Below are 19879 nucleotides of genomic sequence, written 5' to 3'. Positions count from 1 at the left end.
CCTATATAGTCTGGCCCACCTAGCTGATTGTTGCTTTGCTGTTTTCTTTATGTCTTGCAGTACTAGTTTGCTTCTGAATTTGTACACTTTATTGTATATTAAGTTATAGAACACAACTGTAATTAAATTCCTGACAATATGATGATCAAATAACAACATACTAGTAATGTAAATGTTCAAGCAGATCCTATGAAATGTAAAGTCAGCATGGTGGCTGCAGGGAATGTTTCTCCAAATACCAATACTTGTTCCCACTCGCATTCTTATTTGGCCATTGCTCCAGTATTGCTAATTGTCATCCTATTTTTTCTGTATAACCTCTGGAGTTAAGAAGTCTATGTTAAATAAGAAAAATTGGTCGGAAAAATTAGAAAACCAGTCACTACAAGAAATTCTCATTAATCCATAATTTTGGAAAACAGCAGACATTGTGTAATCAGTGTGTAGCTAGATATAGTCCGACCATCGGATCTGTGCCCCCGTAAGATATGCGAACTGAACCTTAATTCCTTTTCAGCCTCGGCAATTCATTTCTCCCCCTGTATTCCTATTTCTCTCTTTTCTATCCCTCTCTCTTTCTCTCCCCCACTACTCACAATTTTGAGCCTTCTTGCAGGACAGTTTATTTGCACTTGCAGTCCAGTGTTGTCAACTCAACATGAATACTGTAGCACAGAGTGTGAAAGAAATATTATTAAGCAAGTAATAGCATTTTGCATAAGTCGGTCAGCGTCATTAGACCTACTTAAATTAAATTATGAATAAGTAATAATTAACCTTACAGTGTTATAAGCAATATTCAAGAGACATGACACTGTTTGACGGAAGTTTGGCAACATCCCTATTCGGCAAGGTTCGTGGCCTGCTGTTTGACGTAGTGGGAGAGAAACTGGTGGAATGGGGTAAGTAGAGGCGTTAACTTTTCCAAGAACGACGACAGCGCTGAAGGGGCATAGATCCGATGGGCCGACAATACATATACTAAGAAGTAAGAAGCAAGTATTTCACCATGCAATTCTTTGATGAAAATCAAGCACCTGTCCATTCTTGCGTATTTTTCACAAATAAATTTGCGGGTGCTCGTGCAAAGGGGGTTAAGTATGAATTGGTTAAAGCAGGATAAGTAAAGATTTTAATCTTCCACGATTACTTCCATCTTGTGTTAAAGGGATTAAATCATGCTTCCATCCATGATGCAGTTACAGTGCTCCGTATTTTGTGACAAAGGGGTTTTGTTCAGTACCAAAGGAGAGAAGTTTACATACCTTACAATTTGACTTAACCCCCTTTACACGAGCACCCGCGAATTAAGGGTTGCAAGTACTGTAGTAGTGAAGTGCATAACCTCTCCTACTCAAATCCCATTGTCACCTTCCCGTGGTGCAACCTGTTTTTAACAAACGAAGCTCTGGGGACCGAGTCACAGCGGTATAACTATTCCATAAAAAATTAAGAAAATACTATTTCAGCATGGTGACCTATGGCATGCACAAGCATCTCCTAAATGGTGAAGAGGGGATATGGTAGATGGAGTTATGTGATAATTCCCCTGGCTAGGTCATATGGATCCAGTAACCAACAGCAGGTGTGGTCCTTCAAACAGTTTGGGGGATTGTATGAATGTTCAAGGTATTCATATTTAAAATCGAACTGGTCATTTACTGGTTACTATATACAGAAATAAAAACAAAAAAGACAATGGTCCACAATTTATTGTTCTCGGTGCTATTTACGTATCTACAGAATATCCAACATTTTCAATAAATAGTTTTACATTGGTTATTAATAATTTGTTATTTTCTTTTAATTGTCATTCTAAACTTTTCATAATTTATTCAAACATATATTAACAACAAACAATTCAATTTCAATCTGCTGAATTCCAGCCAGCAAGATACTTCAGATCAATTTCAGAAATGAAAACACTATGCCATTCAGCTCTTTGTTGTGTCATGGGATTCACTTGGCTTTTCCTTGTGCAGCTACAGCCTCCATTGCTTTCTTCACTGTTTCTTCATCACCAAGGAATTTCATTGATACTACGGGCTTTAAACTTTCATCAAGCTCGTATACAAAAGGGATTCCAGTTGGAAGATTCAGCCCCATGATGGCTTCATCAGACATATCTGGAAATACAGGAAAAGCATTAGAGAATAAATTTTCATAACAGCCTGTATGTGTGCGTATGAGTTATATTATTCTTTTGCAAAAGAATGAAATATTGTTATCAACAATTCTGTTTCCGGTGTACTTTTTGGGTTCTGCTGACTATTAGAGTCAAGTTTGAATTCTCGTTTTTAAGTCTAGATAGCTATTAAGTCTTAATTATGGTTTAATTTTCAGGTCCTGCTGACTAACAAGTCTTGTTTAATATGTTTTTATATCATGCTAACCATCAACAATCTTACTTGTGGTGTTGCTTTTAGGTCCTTCTGGCAATTAACAGTCTTGTTTTTTGTGAAGTTTTAGATAAAACTATCAACAATCTTGTCTGAAGTATAATTTTTACATTTTACTAAAACAGTCTTGTTTAAAGTGTTAAATTTTTAGGTTCTGCTGACAAATAACAGTCTCTCATTTCAAAAGTAATTTTAGGTTCTGGTAGTTTATTTTATTGAGTTATTTTACGATGCTGTATCAACATCTGAGGTTATTTAGCGTCTGAATGATATGAAGGTGATAATCCCAGAGAAATGAGTCCGGGGTCCAACACTGAAAGTTACCCAGCATTTGCTCGTATTGGGTTGAGGGAAAACCCCAGAAAAAACCTCAACCAGGTAACTTGCCCCGACCGGGATTCGAACCCGGGCCACCTGGTTTCGCGGCCAGACGCGCTGACCGTTACTCCACAGGTGTGGACTTCTGTATAACAGTCTCGTTTCAAGAGTATTTTTTTTTTGGATCTTGATGACTAATATAACCAGACAGCATCAGCTGCATGGAGGTCACTGAACTCAATGTCACACTCCTCTATACTCCAAGAAATGTGACATTTTGTCGCTGTGTAGGGACCAAAAATTTGCTGTCTGCTAGTAACAGTCTTGCTCCTGTGTAGTTTCATAAGTTCTCATGGCTATCAGCAGTGTTGTTTGTACTATATTTTCTGTCAGTAGTTTTGTTTGTAGTGAAGTCTTTAGTTAGAGCTGTACTGTTCATAGTATAATATCAATGTCTTTTAACTGTGTAGTGAAAACAGAGGTCTTCAACATTTTGAAACTTATCAGTTCAAATTTTATGAAAGTATAAACAGTGATAGCACAGTCTAGTATATTCAGTCACGAAGCTTAAGTTGTGAGGATGTTAGAAACAATACACTGTGCCAGTACTATTTTGCATTGTCTGTAATGAGGCGATATTAGCGATCCTAGTGGTTAGCAACTATCTATGGATGCATATTTACTACATATTGAGCTTCGTGACTGTATATACTAAACTATCAGCATTTCCTTCTGCAAACTCATAGTCATAACATTTCACTGGCATTCCACTACATTCCCCTCCATAAAGTTACGGCATAGTTGCGAGCTGTCTCGAGCTATGGGCAGGTCAGTCATGAGTCACGCTTCATTAGGGGTAGTGCAGTAGTGTGTTGTGCGATGGTTAGATATATTCACTGCGTCATCATATGTAAATTTTCAAGACATACACAAAGTACAAGAAATCGTGCAGTAGAACACTGTAAAAATGTAGACATAAATTTCCTAACAACTCTAAATAAAGTAAAGTGTATCCAATTAATCCTCACACTTTAGATGAAATAAAAAAAAAAGTCAGAGAAATTAGGTCCATTAGTACCGACGAAGATGTAGTATGTAGGCCTACATCACACAAATTGGGCAACACTTTCAGTGCCTTCTGCGAGAAGGGTAAATCCCGATTTAATTAATAAATCTCTTTATTTAATGTGTAGTATACTGTAACTTTATGGAGCAAAATGTAGGGGAATGCCAGTGAAGTGTTGGGGTGCCTTGAGTTCATGGAAGGAGAAGCTGGCAGTTGTAAGGAGATTGTGCCAGTAAGCAGCCAACTTGCGAACTGATAGTTCTAAACAATCCTGACTATGTAACATATATTTCAATTGGTATAAGTCCACAAACTTTTCAACACAGTCCATATTATGGTACAGGATAGTTAATACAAAATCCAATCTGATTTAGTCAACAAAGAGTAGGCCTAGCATCTATTCTGATTCTTTATTTAACATCCCTTTTCAACTACATAGGTTTATGAGAGATGAGATAATGTGACAATGGAGCAATGCTGGAATTAAAATTATACATAAAACCGCTGATCACATATAACAGATTGATTAGCTTAAAACACTTTCAAGACAACTTATATCAATTTCTGTATGCTGCCATATAACAGCTGCAAAAGATATCACGTTATAACCCTGATGGAATTGCATGGAGTAATACCATGCAACTATACTTCCATCTAGCAGTTATTACTAAGAGTTCATTTTCGACAGTACAGATCCCAGTGATCGTTCTCTTTTATATGTTGCCATTTTGTAACACGGGAATGACGCAAATGGCCAATCTGATATATATAAGTGTGCGTGCGTGCGTGCGTGTGTGTGTGAGAGAGAGAGAGATCAGGGAAAAAACTTAAGTACTCGGTAAAAATGTAACTGCATTTTATACAGTACTTACTTACAAATGGCTTTTAAGGAACCGAAGGTTCACTGCCGCCCTCACATAAGCCCACCATTGGTCCCTATCCTGTGCAAGATTAATCCAGTCTCTATCATCATAGCCCACCTCCCTCAAATCTATTTTAATATTATCCTCCCATCTACGTCTCGGCCTCCCCAAAGGTCTTTTTCCCTCCGGTCTCCCAACTAACACACTATATGCATTTCTGGATTCGCCCATACGTGCTACATGCCCTGCCCATCTCAAACGTCTGGATTTAATGTTCCTAATTATGTCAGGTGAAGAATACAATGCGTGCAGTTTTTGTACAGTACAACTCAATGAATTTTCTAGAAACAGAACTCTAGCTTTCCGACTCTATTTGATGAGCTAAATCTTGGTACAACAAATCCGACTGAATATGTAACCTGCTATTCAAATGCTAACAATTTCCGTTAAACTACAAGACTTACTGTCCAAATGCTTGACAATTCCTCGCAGACTGTTGCCATGAGCTGCAATGAGAATCTTCTTCCCTTCCTTCATCTGTGGAACAATCACACTGTTCCAGTAGGGTAGTGTGCGTTCTATCGTAAGCTTCAGAGACTCGAACTTTGGGAAATCTTCGGGCTTGAGTTCGTTAGCATATCTTGGATCCTTCACAATTTTGTCATAATAAGGGTGATCTGCTTCCATGGGTGGCGGTGGTACATCAAAACTACGTCGCCATATCTGAACCTGGTATACAAATAAACATATTTACAAACTCAAATCACACCAAAATAGCTAGTGAAACCCTAATTACTCATACATTCAATACTGACAGAGGGCTCGAAGATTAATTAAAAAAAAAAATAAATATAAGTTAGGAGAAGATAGTCAAAGTGTTAATATTTTTATATTATATAATTTAAGTTCTTTCTACCTATATAATAAGGCGACTCTGAACTTCTTTTTATAAAAATTTAATGAACATTATTCTCTACCATACAAATACGAAGATATTAATTAAATTTGCATTATAAAATTCTGTATCAATTACCTCATTCAAAATGTACATGACCATATTTTATTGCAAATCTAAATAAAATAAAAATAAAATGCATTAAAAATTAAAATGTCACGACTTAAAAACGCCACTTAACTGTGTGGTATTGCAGCATATTTATTCACTTCAGATGGGAATGAATCTAATAGGGCTATCCCCCTTGGGTGAATCATTTCTTGACTTTATATTTACAGCTAGTTATTTGTTCACAAACAATAGAATACAATGCTAAATGAGTTATCTGAAGGCAAATTAAAAAAAATTGATGAAATATTGAAACCTGAAAGTTTATGAACTTAATATAATAGCTTATCTAAGTACTACGGTACTAGCTGTTTTGTAGATTTTACTTACCTACGAATGATGTAGAATAGAAATTCAATTCCATAATTACAAGTAGTTTTATTGCATTGTATATCAGTATGGTGACTTCTTTCCATAATCCGAATTCGGGACAGATGAATGGGGATCATGTTCTTATTTTTTAATACCCCCTCTCCCTGTCCTGTCTGAGTTATATGCATTTACCTCTAAATTAAACAATTTAAAATAATAATCATTGGTAGTTTGAATCAAAAATATTAATTACAAAGAAATCAGTGTCATTAAAGTATGTAAAAAGTACAAGATAGAAAGGAATAAAACATTATTAAGAATTGTTCATTTTATGGCTTAACTTACCTGTTCCTCGCCGTACTTTGCAGCTGTTTCTGCTTTGTTCAAGCCAGTTAATCCACCATAGTGTCGTTCATTTAGTCGCCAAGATTTCTGAACTGGTAGATCGGTTTGTCCAATTTCATTTAGTATGGCTTCTAATGTTTTCTGAGCTCTTGTGAGTACTGACGTATGAGCTATATCAAAGGTATAATTATCTTTTTTCAGGGCTTTACCTGCAGCTAGAGCTTCTTCTTTGCCTGCAGCAAAAAAATAAGTACTGTTCAGACCATGGTCACAAAATTAACTATTTCTATGCAGTCTGGTGCACCTGCAAATTGTTTTACTGAGATAACCAGAAACGACATTGTGTAAATTAAAAACCACGCATACTTATGCTTATTTCCTATATTATATTTACAAACCTCATACAAGTTAAACCTAATATTGACATTCGTTTCCTGTGCAAATGACCGAAAAATAACCTTAAAATTAATATTACAGTATTTGCAATATTACCTTTATCGCTCAAGTTTGCATCAAACCACCCACAAAAGAGATTTAACTTGTTCCATTCACTTTCGCCATGTCTCACCATAACAATCTTGTATTTAGACATTTTACTTGATTAATTTTAAAAGCACCAAGAGCAGCCCGCAACCCCAATTCCAAACCACCGACCGGTCTGACTTTCACACAAGGTCAAATTTGTGTGTGTTCTGAAACTTGGTTACACCCATTCGTACACGTACAATAATAGAAACTTTAATGTTAATTGCCATAATTCTTTCTTATTATCATAACGGTATAAATCGACAAAATTATTTTTATATATAGATGTCTGCAGAAATTTCACCACATTTTCTCTGGCATTCATTTAACATTTTCATGTAATGCATGAATATAAAACTGAACTTCGCCAACGTGGTGGGTGAAACAATTGACATAATAACGATTACAAATATGGTGGAAGATTTATAAGGTTGTCAGTATTTTAAAAGAGGATTGCTATTTTTTGCATTAAACTAAACAATTTGAGATGATGCACTCCAGTATCAGAGCTGAAGATGTAGGCTTAGAGATAACATGTTCGTGGAATATCGGGAATGATAAATCTATCAACGATACTATAACTTTAGCAACAAGTCAACAAAAAGAAAAGTAAGTGAAATTCATGATAGGCTACAAATTATCAAAATAATTATGTGATTTATAACCGATTTCCAACTATCTTGACCATTACTTCATTTGTGAATCATTTTTTTTTATTGATTGTTGAGTTTTGTTGGGAGTCAGCCTTGAATTTCAAGAAAGTAAATAAAAATAGATAAATATTTTGGTAATTCTCCAGAAAAGCTACACTGTAGAAGACACAGTTTTCATTTGTTTCACTGGCTTCTGTGAGATTTATAATTATAGTGATAAATACGTGGTTTTAGTTTGGGCCAATCTTCGATATCGCCCCACACCACAGATCACACACGAGACTGATGTTTGAGCTAAAGTTTCGGTAGGAACGGTCAAGCGACCGAGGTGTGACAAGGTTAGTTGAGGGGATTATTTAAGTGATACGAGGCGGAGGAATGTGAAAATTATTTAAGTACCGGTATATTTTCTCTCCCGTGTGTAGTGTGGGGGGATATCGAAGTTCCATCTTAGTTTGCAGACACAAATACTTTCAACATAAAAACCGTTGGATAGTTAGCCACAACAGTGCATTAGAATATAGACCTACAGTAAGTATCAAACGATTTTTATGTTGAAAGTGTTTGTGTCTGCAAACTAAAACCACGTGTTAATCACTGTATATATCTTACAGAAACCAGTGAAGGAAAAGGAAATCGTGCCTTCTTCAATGTAGCTTTTCTGGAGAATTACCATGATTTTTTATGTTGAAGTTTTATGAGATAGCTATTTTAATTATTGCTTATGTAATAAGATACAAGCTGGCATAACCACAGAGCACGACTGGGTCGTGCAGTGTCATTACAATTTCTGCCTGAGATTCCTTCCAAATACCTGTAAAATAGTTAGTTCCATCACTAAGCATTATGCATCGCGAAAAGTATTTGATTAGTTGTGCATTACTGATTAAGTACGAAGTTACAGCGTGTCTAGTGCCATGTATTCAAACATCACCTAATTTAGTAGGTATTGATTCATTGATTCCCTTAGTCGACTCGTGTAATAGGAATAGCCCCTATAACGTCATCTCCCATCTCGCTAATGTTGCAGAGTTTAGTTGCTAAATGTATAGAAATGTAAATGTTAAATTTATTTAGTCAGTAAACCAATGGGTTATTTTGTTGCAGGTATGATCTTGAAAATATAGTAAACCTGGACACCTGCATTCAACTCTTTAATCAAGATGTTACACCTTGTGCTTTAAAATTGAAACTTAATGTGATAAAAAATGTGCAAATAAAGAAAATCTGTGTTGTTTCTGAGGTAAGACAAAGTTGAGTCACTCTTTCCTATTATTCAGCTACATGACTGTTATAGGATCTTTGCCAAATGAAACAAAAAAGGAATACATTTAGAGATGGCTGGAAGGTCATTGCATCCTTCGTGCATGGAACCGTTTATACGTAGATGTTATGCATAGAATGAGTAACTTTCATAATTCCACTAAAATGGTGATAGAAAAATGTTCGTGGTCATATACAGTACAATAAAGGTTAAATTATAATGTTTATGCTCATAAATAAAATGAAATTGTCACGATGGAAATATTCAATGGAAATAAGGGACGTGGAAAAGTCAAGTGGGATAAGTGTATGTAACACTGGGTATAATGTGATTTGAGATGTAATTGTTGCTTCATGTTAAATAGAATTTTCCCTAGGTACTTAGTGTTATGGATTTTTTGTGGTGTTTTACTAGTAATTTGTTTGATAGAATAATAATCTTAATAATAATAATAATAATAATAATAATAATAATAATAATTTATTTAATCTGACAGGATTAAGGCCATAAGGCCTTCTCTTCCATCCTACCAGATAGCACATATAAATACAAAAAAGAAATACAAACACTGATGAAAATAATACAAATTAAGTTAAAGCCCTATAGAGGGTCAACAGAGTCAAAAGAACACTATAGAGCTCTCATCGAGCTAATACAAGAAAAAAGAAAGAAAACAGAGATAGTAATGATGATATTGATAACTGACAATAATAATAATAATAATAATAATAATAATAATAATAAATACATTACATATTAATTTTCAATTTTACAACAGCATAGTTACAATATTTACTATATGTCATGGGTTAAGGTGAAGTTGGGCAATCTGACATGTGTTCAACAAGCAATTCCATGAACTAGAATGTGATTTTTTAATTTAAATTTGAATTTTGATATTGTCCGACAGTCTCTGACATGGTCAGGGAGAGAATTCCAGAGGCGTGGAATAGATATTCTGAAAGATGATGGGTAGAAGGATGTTCTGTGCAGAGGAATAGAGAGAAGAATAACAGTTGACATTAATATACAGAGTTCTCTAAATAAGTTGTTGTTGTTGTTTTCTAATGCCAGGCATTTGACAATAAAGTCATTTGACCTCTTGCACTCCAATATTTTTCAAAGATATCATCATGACCTCCATTAGTCATACATTAATTAAATACTTGGTGGAATGCAAGCGTGCAGATTCTATAAGGTGTATGAAAAACAAAACAAAAAAATTAATAAATTCACTCCTATCTTTACATGAGAGTCTGAAAATGTTCATCACAGTCCAGACAGAATTGGCGCCTCTTGAATAATCTCTGGGACACACTTTGAAGTTTAATTGATGCAGCTCTGACAATCATAGCCCAGATATTGTCTTTTAATTCTTGTCTTGTATATGGATTGTTTTCATACACTCTCTCCTTCAGTGTTCACCATAAATAAAAATCGCCATGCTTTTAAATTAAGAGATCCTGCAGGGCACAATTCTCTGCAAATATAGTTATCACTAAACATGTCTTATTGCTTTCAGTGAACTCTCTCTCTTTCTGGCCAGCTGGTTCACTTCTTTTGCTCTTTTCATGTTTACAAACCTTCTAATATATTGGTCATCTCCATATCTTTTTGATATAGAAGCCAAAATCTGTGTATGTGTACTTATTATATCCAAGCCGTTGTAATATGTGCTTGACACTTGTTATTTGCATTGACAACCCTCCCCATGAAAAAATTGATTGCTGTATAGCCTTCTGAACCACTTATAATGTAGCATTTTACTGTCACGTGGAGTGTTGTGTTGTTCGTTTTCTACATGCTGTGTTACGTGATTAACTATCACTTACACAATTTGTTTGTTAACTGTTATGAATCATTTGTAGCACTGTTGAGAAATGTCCCCCAAAAAAAAAAGTGTTTAGGGTTACCAGACATCCTCTTTTGTCCGGACATGTCCTTTTTAGGCCTTTGTCCGGGGTCCGGGCGGATTTTTAAAAAATCAAGAAATGTCCCCCTTTTCGTAACATGTATGTCTGATATTTTGAAATTATCTCATTTGACGCTTTTTTCTAGTAATTTTCCTGTAGGTGGCAGCAGCATCGACAGAATATACTCTTTGCCAACGATCATAACTCTCTTTGCATACAAAGTAATATTACATTTACATTTTGTGCGGTCTTTATATGTATTTTGATAATAATTATAGTTCCCTTGGCTTTCATATGTAGTTAACTGTAAAATCACTTTATGTTATTAAGCTTTATCATAAATATACTGTAATAAAATAGATATTGACATAATTTTAAGTATGAACTAGGCCTAAGCCTAAATCTAAATCGGGTAGATATTTTCTATCGTCTTTAATAATTATAGTTCCCTTGACTTTCATATGTAGCTAACTGTAAAAGCATTATTATTAAGTTTTATCTTAATTATTTTTGTAAGATTGACATACTTTTAAGTATGATATAAGCCTAAATCTGAAAATAGATATTGACGTAATTTATAGTATAATATGGGCCTAAGTCTAAATCTAAGTACATATTTTCTGCCCTCTTTTTTCGAGTAATGTCCTTTTTGAAGCTTTGTGTCCTCTTTTCTATTGATGTGAATCTGGTCACCCTATGTTTGAAGAAATCACTCATGGAGTGAGAATTCTTGCATAAAGGCATAGCGTCAAATAGTCAGACTAAGGACCAGTCAGCTATTTTGTAGTGGTCATTATGTGAATTCTCATCACGTGCTACCAACATTCTGCAAAGTTGTTATGTTCATAGTTACAATGGCTTGGTATACTTCTGTTATTTTCCACTTTTTATAAAATCAGAGAACTGCTTTTGAGTTGGCATTGAATAATCAATGTTCGTTTTTATTGAAATACACCGTGTCTGGCTTAAAACACCAATAAAATAAAAGTCCATACCTCTAAGGAAAAACTTATTTAATTGAAACTGTTAACATTTTCTAATACCTAAAAAGTTGCAATTTCAATACACTTCAACATGACTACCATTTATAGCACGGCAGATGTCGAGCTTGTTTTCCACCTCTCTCCAGGTATTCCTCAGCATATCAATAGTGACATTTTGAATCACAAGGCAGATTCTGAGCTTCAAATCATTGAGATCAGCCACTGGTGTTCTGTATACTTGATCATTGACGGATCCCCATAGAAAAAAGTCGAAGGGTGATAGATCTGATGACCTTAGTGGCCAAGTCATTGTCTCGGATCCTCTGTCAATCCACTGTCTGGGAAAATTGTCATTAAAAAACTTGTGTACCTCCAATGCGAAGTGAAGAGGAGCGCCATCTTGCTGATAAATGGTTTCTGCAGGAAGCTCTGACACGACATACAATTCCAACATATCTAGATAGATTGAGCCAGTCACTGTAGGTTCAGCTAAAAAGAAAAGACCTGTCACGTGATCTTTCAATAAATCGCACCACATTAACTTTGGGTGAATTGCGTTCATATTGAAACACAACAGACAGATTCTCACTTCCCCAGATTCTGCAATTGTGTCTGTTGACTTTTCCTGATACGTGGAAAGTTGTCTTGTCAGAGAAACACACATGATCAAAGTACGAGTTGTTTTCATCAGTCTTGTCCAAAACACTTGCAGAAAAATTTAGCCTCTTATCTTTATCACTGGGCTTGATCTGCTGTATGATTTGAATTGTGTATGCTCGAAGATGGAGCCTTTTGTGTAGAACATTATGAACAGTACTGCGAGGAATCTGGAGTTGCAAACTTGCTTTTCAGATTAATTTTCTTGGGCTTCTTGTAAAGGAGTTTCGTACAAGTTCAATGTTCTCTTCAGAAACTCTTTTCTTAGCATGCTTACCATTTAATGTGTAACACTTTTATTAAGCCGCCAATGCTTATCTACTATATCCAGCTCAGCCACGCAACCTACAAGTACACAACATGCAAAACAGCTGAATTAGAAGCACTGGCTTTGCTTGAATACGGAGCTCGACATCAAACCAAATTGTAACTCAACCTGTTAGACGATCGAATTTGCATAGGAAATAGTGAACAACAGTGAACTCCAAAATGGTAATGTTAACATGTGGTTACGTGACAAGTAAAAAGTAGATAAGGTTTATACAACAACTACAACAACACACAGTGCAAAAGTGAAATTAATAATTCGTAAGCTACCCCAGTTCACTTCGTAAAAAACCAAGTGATTAAAACAAGTACTCTACAAATTGCTTCTTACACAACGATTCAGCATTTTAATATTATGAAGTTTTATATAAAAACAAAGAGAGAACAGTTATAATCACCCCATTAAAAGGCAAGACACAACAGAACTCAAAGACAGAATAACAAAAACGACCAAACAAGTGTTCTTTTATAAATTTTTTTTATATTGGTGTTATACTATAAGTTTTATATTGCATTTTAGAAATTGATTGATATTAAGTAAGCTTAGTATTACTATTAGCACTAATTACTAGTAGACACACAAGTACAAGCGACATCCATAAATGTATCACACACTTAATCACGAAAAGAAGTTCACAGAACACACACACCAATGGCTAGGTTTTCAATCATTTACAAATGTTAATTGTTAATTTAATTACAATGCATCTGAAGATGATACAAAAAATGGTATCGAAAACGTTCATGTAAAAATCTTATTCATGTAAATGACTATTATAGTAGATAAGCATTAGCGGCTTAATAAAAGTGTTACATATTAAATTATAGCAGCTTATCGGTAACAAAACAAAAATGAAATTGATGCTTACCATTGCTCGACAACAAGCGTCCTGTTTACTTCAACTTTGCATCCCAGGCCATTATTCTCTTATAGTCAGGAATGGGCTCATGTCTTTGAAGGTTGTATTCCTGACGAAATCGGTGTTGAACATGCTTTACAGACTTTGTTTCTGCTAACCAAAGAACATGAGGCTTCTGCTGAACAGTCCACATGGCTAGTTTTACAGAATTAGTTTACTGTTATTTATTTATTTCTCCATGACAACCATTGTTGCATAAATGCAAGATCTACACTACCAAACCTGAGGTTTTGTTATTTTGTTTTTTTTTTTTTTATGAGGTTGTTATTGATATGCTGATAAATTATTTGTACTTATTAGAATAATATTGTTGTAGCTGTGCTCTTTGACTGAAATACTGTTAAACGAGTTATCTGATGGCGTCTGTAGATGTTGATTTGTTATGAATATGATTTTTGATGATGAATGAAGCTGGTGATATTCAGGGATGTTGTAGCCCGATTTTCCTGGCATTTGCCTTACAGTTGAGGAAACCTGACTAGATATATTTATCTTTGCCATATATATTTGGAGTTATAACCATTTATTTTATTGGTATTTTAAGCGGGACATGGTGTATATGTACCAGCAATTTTTCCATATAGGATCTAGTTGAAGAAAGCTCCATTTGTCTGTCGAATTCATCATTTCATATCTGCCCCATCAGTCTTAGTAACAGTACTTCATAAGTAACAGCTTGTCCCAAAATGATTATTGGAGTTTCACAGTTGTTTAATTCCTCTTACTTGCAATATATAAGAACAAACCGTATATGGAAATAAAAAACAATTCTGTGAGTGTTCAATGTGAGCACCATTTGTAACATGGCAGACCTGTAGCCAATAATCCTTCTTCTCATCTCTTGTCAGGTTGGCAGGTACACATGGTCTTTCACTTACCCGCACAGAAAGAAATCACATGATGTGAGGACAGGGCACCATGAACTGACATTCTCGACTCTTTCGTTGGGCATATGTAGACTTCCTGAACTCTTCCCTATACTGATGCATCCAGTCATTTCAGACTGTCTATACCATCAACAAATGTTATCAGACAGAAAATCCGATTCTAAATTGCCATTGGATAGCTTGTTGCACAGAAACTACAGCACCACACTTTGCAAATTGTAACACACAAAAAAATTTATATACTGGAGTCGCCATTTTATGTAAGCTTTGTGACATTGCGACACAACAAAGATGAAAAACAAATGCTGTGAGCACACAATACGGAATTTTTACAGTTCTTCTTTCATTACATGTGGGAAACGCATCCATATTCGTTTGTAAAGCCCCAACTGCTTGAACCCTGATAAATCATTTAGAGACACAGTGTATAAGAAGGAATCAAGCTTCTCTACATCTTCGTTGTTTATATTAATTTTATTTTCGTTATTAGAATTGATTCTTATTTGCTTTGTTTTATGAAGATTTATTTTTAAATCAGCTCTCTTTGCTTCTTCTTGTAATTTTTCATTTGTCTCTACTTACAGGCTAGGATAATTGAAATTTATGGCAGATGTGAGGAGTACATGACAACTTGCCATGCAGAGTTTTTTGACGAATGTGAAGATATGTCTGTGTATATAGCAGAAGCTGCGCTTACACAACCATCACCTGAGTGCACCTTGAAGGTGAGCTACCATATTACATGTTCATTGTCACTATTATCAAATTGCACAATACAATGCTTTAAGTAGTATGATTTTATTTGTTTGATCTATTTATTATAATTTTTTAATACTGATATCTATTTGAAGTGGAGAACTAAGAGAAAGACTATCAGTAGCCAAGCAAGTTAATTAAAATGTGTCTCAATGAAATGTACAGCAGAGTCTGTATAGGTCAGTTTCTGTCAGATGCGTTTCCAATTCACCTTTACTTTTTAACTTTGCTCCAGAGTATGCCATTAGGAAAGTCCAGGATAACAGAGAGGGTTTGGAATTGAACAGGTTACTCAACTTCTTGTCTATGCGGATGACGTGGATATGTTAGGAGAAAATCCACAAACTATTGGAGAAAATACGGGAATTTTACTTGAAGCAAGTAAAGAGATAGATTTGGAAGTAAATCCCGAAAAGACAAAGTATATGATTATGTCTCGTGACCAGAATATTGTACGAAATGGAAATACCTATAAAAATTGTAAATTTATCCTTTGAAGAGGTGGAAAAATTCAAATACCTGGGAGCAACACTAACAAATATAAATGATACTCAGGAGGAAATTAAACACAGAATAAATATGGAAATGCCTGTTATTATTCGTTTGAGAAGCTTTTATCTTCCAGTCTGTTGTCAAAAAATCTGAAAGTTAGAATTTATAAAACAGTTATATTACCAGTTATTCTTTATGGTTATGTAACTTGGACTCTCGCTTTGAGAGAGGAACAGAGGTTAAGAATGTTTGAGAATAAGGTGCTTAGGAAAATATTTGGGGCTAAGAGGGATGAAGTTACAGGAGAATGGAGAAAATTACAAGACACAGAACTGCACGCATTGTATTCTTCACCTGACATAATTAGGAACATTAAATCCAGACGTTTGAGATGGACAGGGCATGTAGCACGTATGAGCGAATCCAGAAATGCATATAGAGTGTTAGTTGGGAGGCCGGAGGGAAAAAGGCCTTTGGGGAGCCGAGACGTAGATGGGAAGATAATATTAAAATGGATTTAAGGGAAGTGGGATATGATGGTAGAGACTGGATTAATCTTGCTCAGGATAGGGACCATTGGCGGGCTTATGTGAGGGCGGCAATGAACCTCCAGGTTCTTTAAAAGCCAGTAAGTAAGTAAGTAAGATATCTATTTGAAGATAAATTTCATTGCAAATTTTGTACAGTTTTGGCAAAAAGTTTTGTCACACGAATACTTTTAAGTCCCAGAAAGGAGGCAGTGCACATGATCAGAGGATGAACGATCTGGTTCACAAGAGGAGGACTAGTTGAGATAATAAAATTAGTATTGTTTCATTGTATGTCTGATCATGCGCACTGCCTCCTTTCTGGGACTTACGAAGTGTCTGTGCGACAAAACTATTTTCTAAAATTGTACATATTTATGATCATTATCATCATCATCATCATAAATTGCACGAATTAGTCCTCCTGGTCTGTTTCAGTTTCACAAAGTTTTATGTGATTTTAAATTGTTCTCTGTAGAGTTTTCTACATCTGCCAACATTTCGTTTTCCAATAGGTTTATAAAATATATTTGTAATGGTATTCTAAGACCCACACCATAGCATCATGGTCTCAGACATTGTACTTAGACTAGCATTACGAAATGAGCGCTGGTTTGACTCCTCATGAGGAATAAATTTTCTCATGGAATTTTGGCCACGGAATGGGACTGGTGCCCACCCAGCATCATGGTGAATTTGGGGAACTATAATAGATAGCAAAATCAGGTTTCAAGAATCAGCTGTAATAGCTCGTGCTGGCCATATAATACCTCCATTCCGGTTGAATGATCATTCACATCTGCTGAGCCATGTGGATGTGAAGCCAGCAACCAGCCGGTCAACCTCAGCCTTACATGGGCTGTTCGCATCACTGATTAAATGGTATTCTAAATTGTTCCGTCATAAGCTTATATAAAAGGTGGAAGTGAAATAATTCTGCAGATTGAAAGGGACGATAGGGTACGCTTAAATTAATAGAAAACCTATATTAAGTGTTATAGTTAAATGCATCATTAATTAGAAAATTGAGTTGGAAGTTTCAGCAGTTTGACAACATTGCTGCTAACATACTGCTCTTTCTTCTCGTAATACTGATATAAGAGGTCAACGATCTCAGGTCTGTCTGCCTTAGTGAACTACCTCCCATCTCTTGATATTGGAGGAGAAAAATTCGCTCCGGTGCTGGGGATTGAACCTGGGTCCTTGGTTCTACGTACCAAGCACTCTAACCATTGAGCTAAACTGAAGTTCAGTCCACAGCACCAGATCGAATCCCTCTCCTCCGATGTTTTTCCCTTTTTTTTTTTTTTTCTTTCGATATCAATTGTTACCATAACAGATATATTCCTTAGGACCAAAAAATTAATCTTCACGTAGATATTTCCTATCTCCCTTTCTGGCTATGATGTTGTAAGCTGTTTGCATTGGTCAGTGGATTGAAATTAGTGGTTTTTTAAATTAAACTTGCACGAAAACCATCTACGTTATTGAAATACACCAGAGAGATAAATTATTCTTTATTAGGTTTTCTATTGATATGGACAAAAATAACGATCCTACTCGCAGTAGTTACCAAATAAGAGGCTGTTAAACATTTAGGAAAAAAAATAATAATTTTTTCTGAAAAAACTATGTGCTTCTCACCAATATGGTATTAGACTTTTTTTTTTGTTTTGTTACATATAACATGAGCTGTTCGCTCTGAAAATCTGCAGGATTATTTCACTTTCACTCCGTATAAACCAATTGCTATGATAACGTGTAATGATATCTTCGAAAATGTGCATTTTCTTTTTGTGCATTACAAATTCCCCATTATACTCCATAAATCTTGCACTTGACTAGTGCAGTGAATTCTTAAAGAATATAGTCATGCATTTCACTAGCAACATTTCAGTTCTCTTTTATATGACATGACTCAGTACAGCCCAGTGACTAATGGTGAGCGTAGTCAGCTCTGCTGTACTGCCTGAATTCTCCACTCGTCCTGATTTTTCATTACTTACAGGTTATACTACAGGCAGATTTCACAGATGAGCATCTGACATATTTATGTGCACATCTTTTATGTTTCAGTTTGCTCGGTTGAAAAGGAAGGATCAAGTGTGGCTGTATGGTATTCATGTGACCATCGAAAAATTTGAGCCATTCATCTCAACACACACATCAGTAAACTTTCAGAATGTGAACCGAATTTTGAAAGATTCTGGACACCAGCTTACAGAGAAGGCTGAGAAATGCAAGAAATTTCTCCAACTATATGGCTCCTTCTTGGACCCTAGTAAAACTCAAATGAAGGGGCCAGACCCACAGATACTGATGAAAATGTTTGAAGCTGAATATCTGACTCCGCAAAGTCCTCTGAGCAGTAGGGCTAAAATTGTATCCAAATGTCTTACTGACATATTGCCGGGGTTTTCACTTTCAACAAAAGAAAAATCTGGCAATGAAGATGAAGCATCTTATCATGGTAACACAGGTTTATGTAAAGAAATGGACGCTTCCTTGAAATTTGGGTTTGTCACCGATTCATTGAAGCATCATATTGATCAAAGGTTGAATGAGTATGAAAGGCAGATGACCCTTATAGTTGAAGAAAAGTTGAAGGAATTAGAAAGGAAGCAGAATGATAAGTTAGATTTAATATTAAATCGGTTAGAAGACTTAAAGAGATCCCTGAATGTCAGAGGTCCAGAAGGGTAATTTGTAAATTCTTACATATTACAATTTTACATGCTAATAACTTTCACAGGAAAGTTAGACTGAGGCGCTCTTCCATATTGCTTTCTACAAGGCTGTGCTATTTCCTCTGCACTGATCCTATTCAGTCGTGCGTTTCTAGATGTTACATACAAAACAGAGCAATAATAGCTTCAGAATAGGAAACTGTATTGTAAAAACTGTGTATTGAATTATCTCCTTACTAATGGATTTAGTAAATATCTAAACTATATTGTGAAGTAGGAAAATTGTCATATATCATTTATGAATCTTAAAGTGTCTTTGCTTTATTTTCATATTAAGCAAATTATTGTGAGCGATCTTTACTTTCTTATTATAGAAATTGAGAGGAAGTATATTGTGTTGATACAAACAATATATTTGGAAATATAAAAATAAATGTTTTGGATATTCCTATAATAAAAAAATGTGGTTTTGGCACACCGTCCATCTATTTACTGTTGAAATTCAACATGAAAGTTTTCACATGAAAAATACGGGATGAATCAGTAGTGTACAATAAATGATTCCATTTATTTTGAGGTTACATATTACAGTTGTATTCATTTTTTTTTTATTTGGTAATACAAAGTAAATTAATGAAAATAACATGTAGCCCTACCAATACAATACAATACAATACAACTCAAATGTACTGAAAATTTTATCAACACAGGTGTTGCTATTGCTGCCCTTCACAATTTACGCAGCTTTGAAGTCTTTTACACTTCGACACACATTTCTGAACAAGTTTCTTTCTACATTAATTTCTTGAAATGCATCTCTGATGTAATTTTTCAAATCACCAACATGTCTTAGTTTTCGACTATAAATTTTGTTCTTGATACTCCTAAAAAGAAAAAAAAAATCCATAGGGATAAAGTCAGG

The 19879-nt window shown here is 35.1% G+C and overlaps 2 protein-coding genes across 2 annotated transcripts; one reads left to right on the top strand and one right to left on the bottom strand.

Annotated features, from left to right (window-relative positions):
- Positions 1–1807: 1807 nt before the first annotated feature.
- On the bottom strand, positions 1808–7048 carry Pglym78 (phosphoglyceromutase 78). The gene is made up of 4 exons (XM_069816805.1): positions 6859–7048; positions 6367–6599; positions 5111–5375; positions 1808–2126 (listed from the first exon to the last, which is right to left on the bottom strand). Exons 1-4 carry the CDS (start codon positions 6956–6958, stop codon positions 1960–1962), a joined length of 765 nt encoding a protein of 254 aa, XP_069672906.1. The 5' UTR covers positions 6959–7048; the 3' UTR covers positions 1808–1959.
- A 248-nt stretch (positions 7049–7296) lies between these two features.
- Positions 7297–19557, top strand: LOC138693133 (uncharacterized). Its single transcript, XM_069816791.1, has 4 exons — positions 7297–7500; positions 8652–8787; positions 15080–15220; positions 18347–19557. The coding sequence occupies exons 1-4, from the start codon at positions 7379–7381 to the stop codon at positions 18971–18973; spliced, it is 1026 nt and encodes a 341-aa protein (XP_069672892.1). The 5' UTR covers positions 7297–7378; the 3' UTR covers positions 18974–19557.
- The last annotated feature ends 322 nt before the right edge of the window (positions 19558–19879 follow it).

This window comes from Periplaneta americana, chromosome 2 (genome assembly GCF_040183065.1).
Source record: "Periplaneta americana isolate PAMFEO1 chromosome 2, P.americana_PAMFEO1_priV1, whole genome shotgun sequence".
Lineage (NCBI taxonomy): Eukaryota > Metazoa > Arthropoda > Insecta > Blattodea > Blattidae > Periplaneta > Periplaneta americana.
The sequence above is the reverse complement of the archived record's forward strand: the minus strand, read 5'-3'. Positions and strand labels throughout refer to the sequence as shown.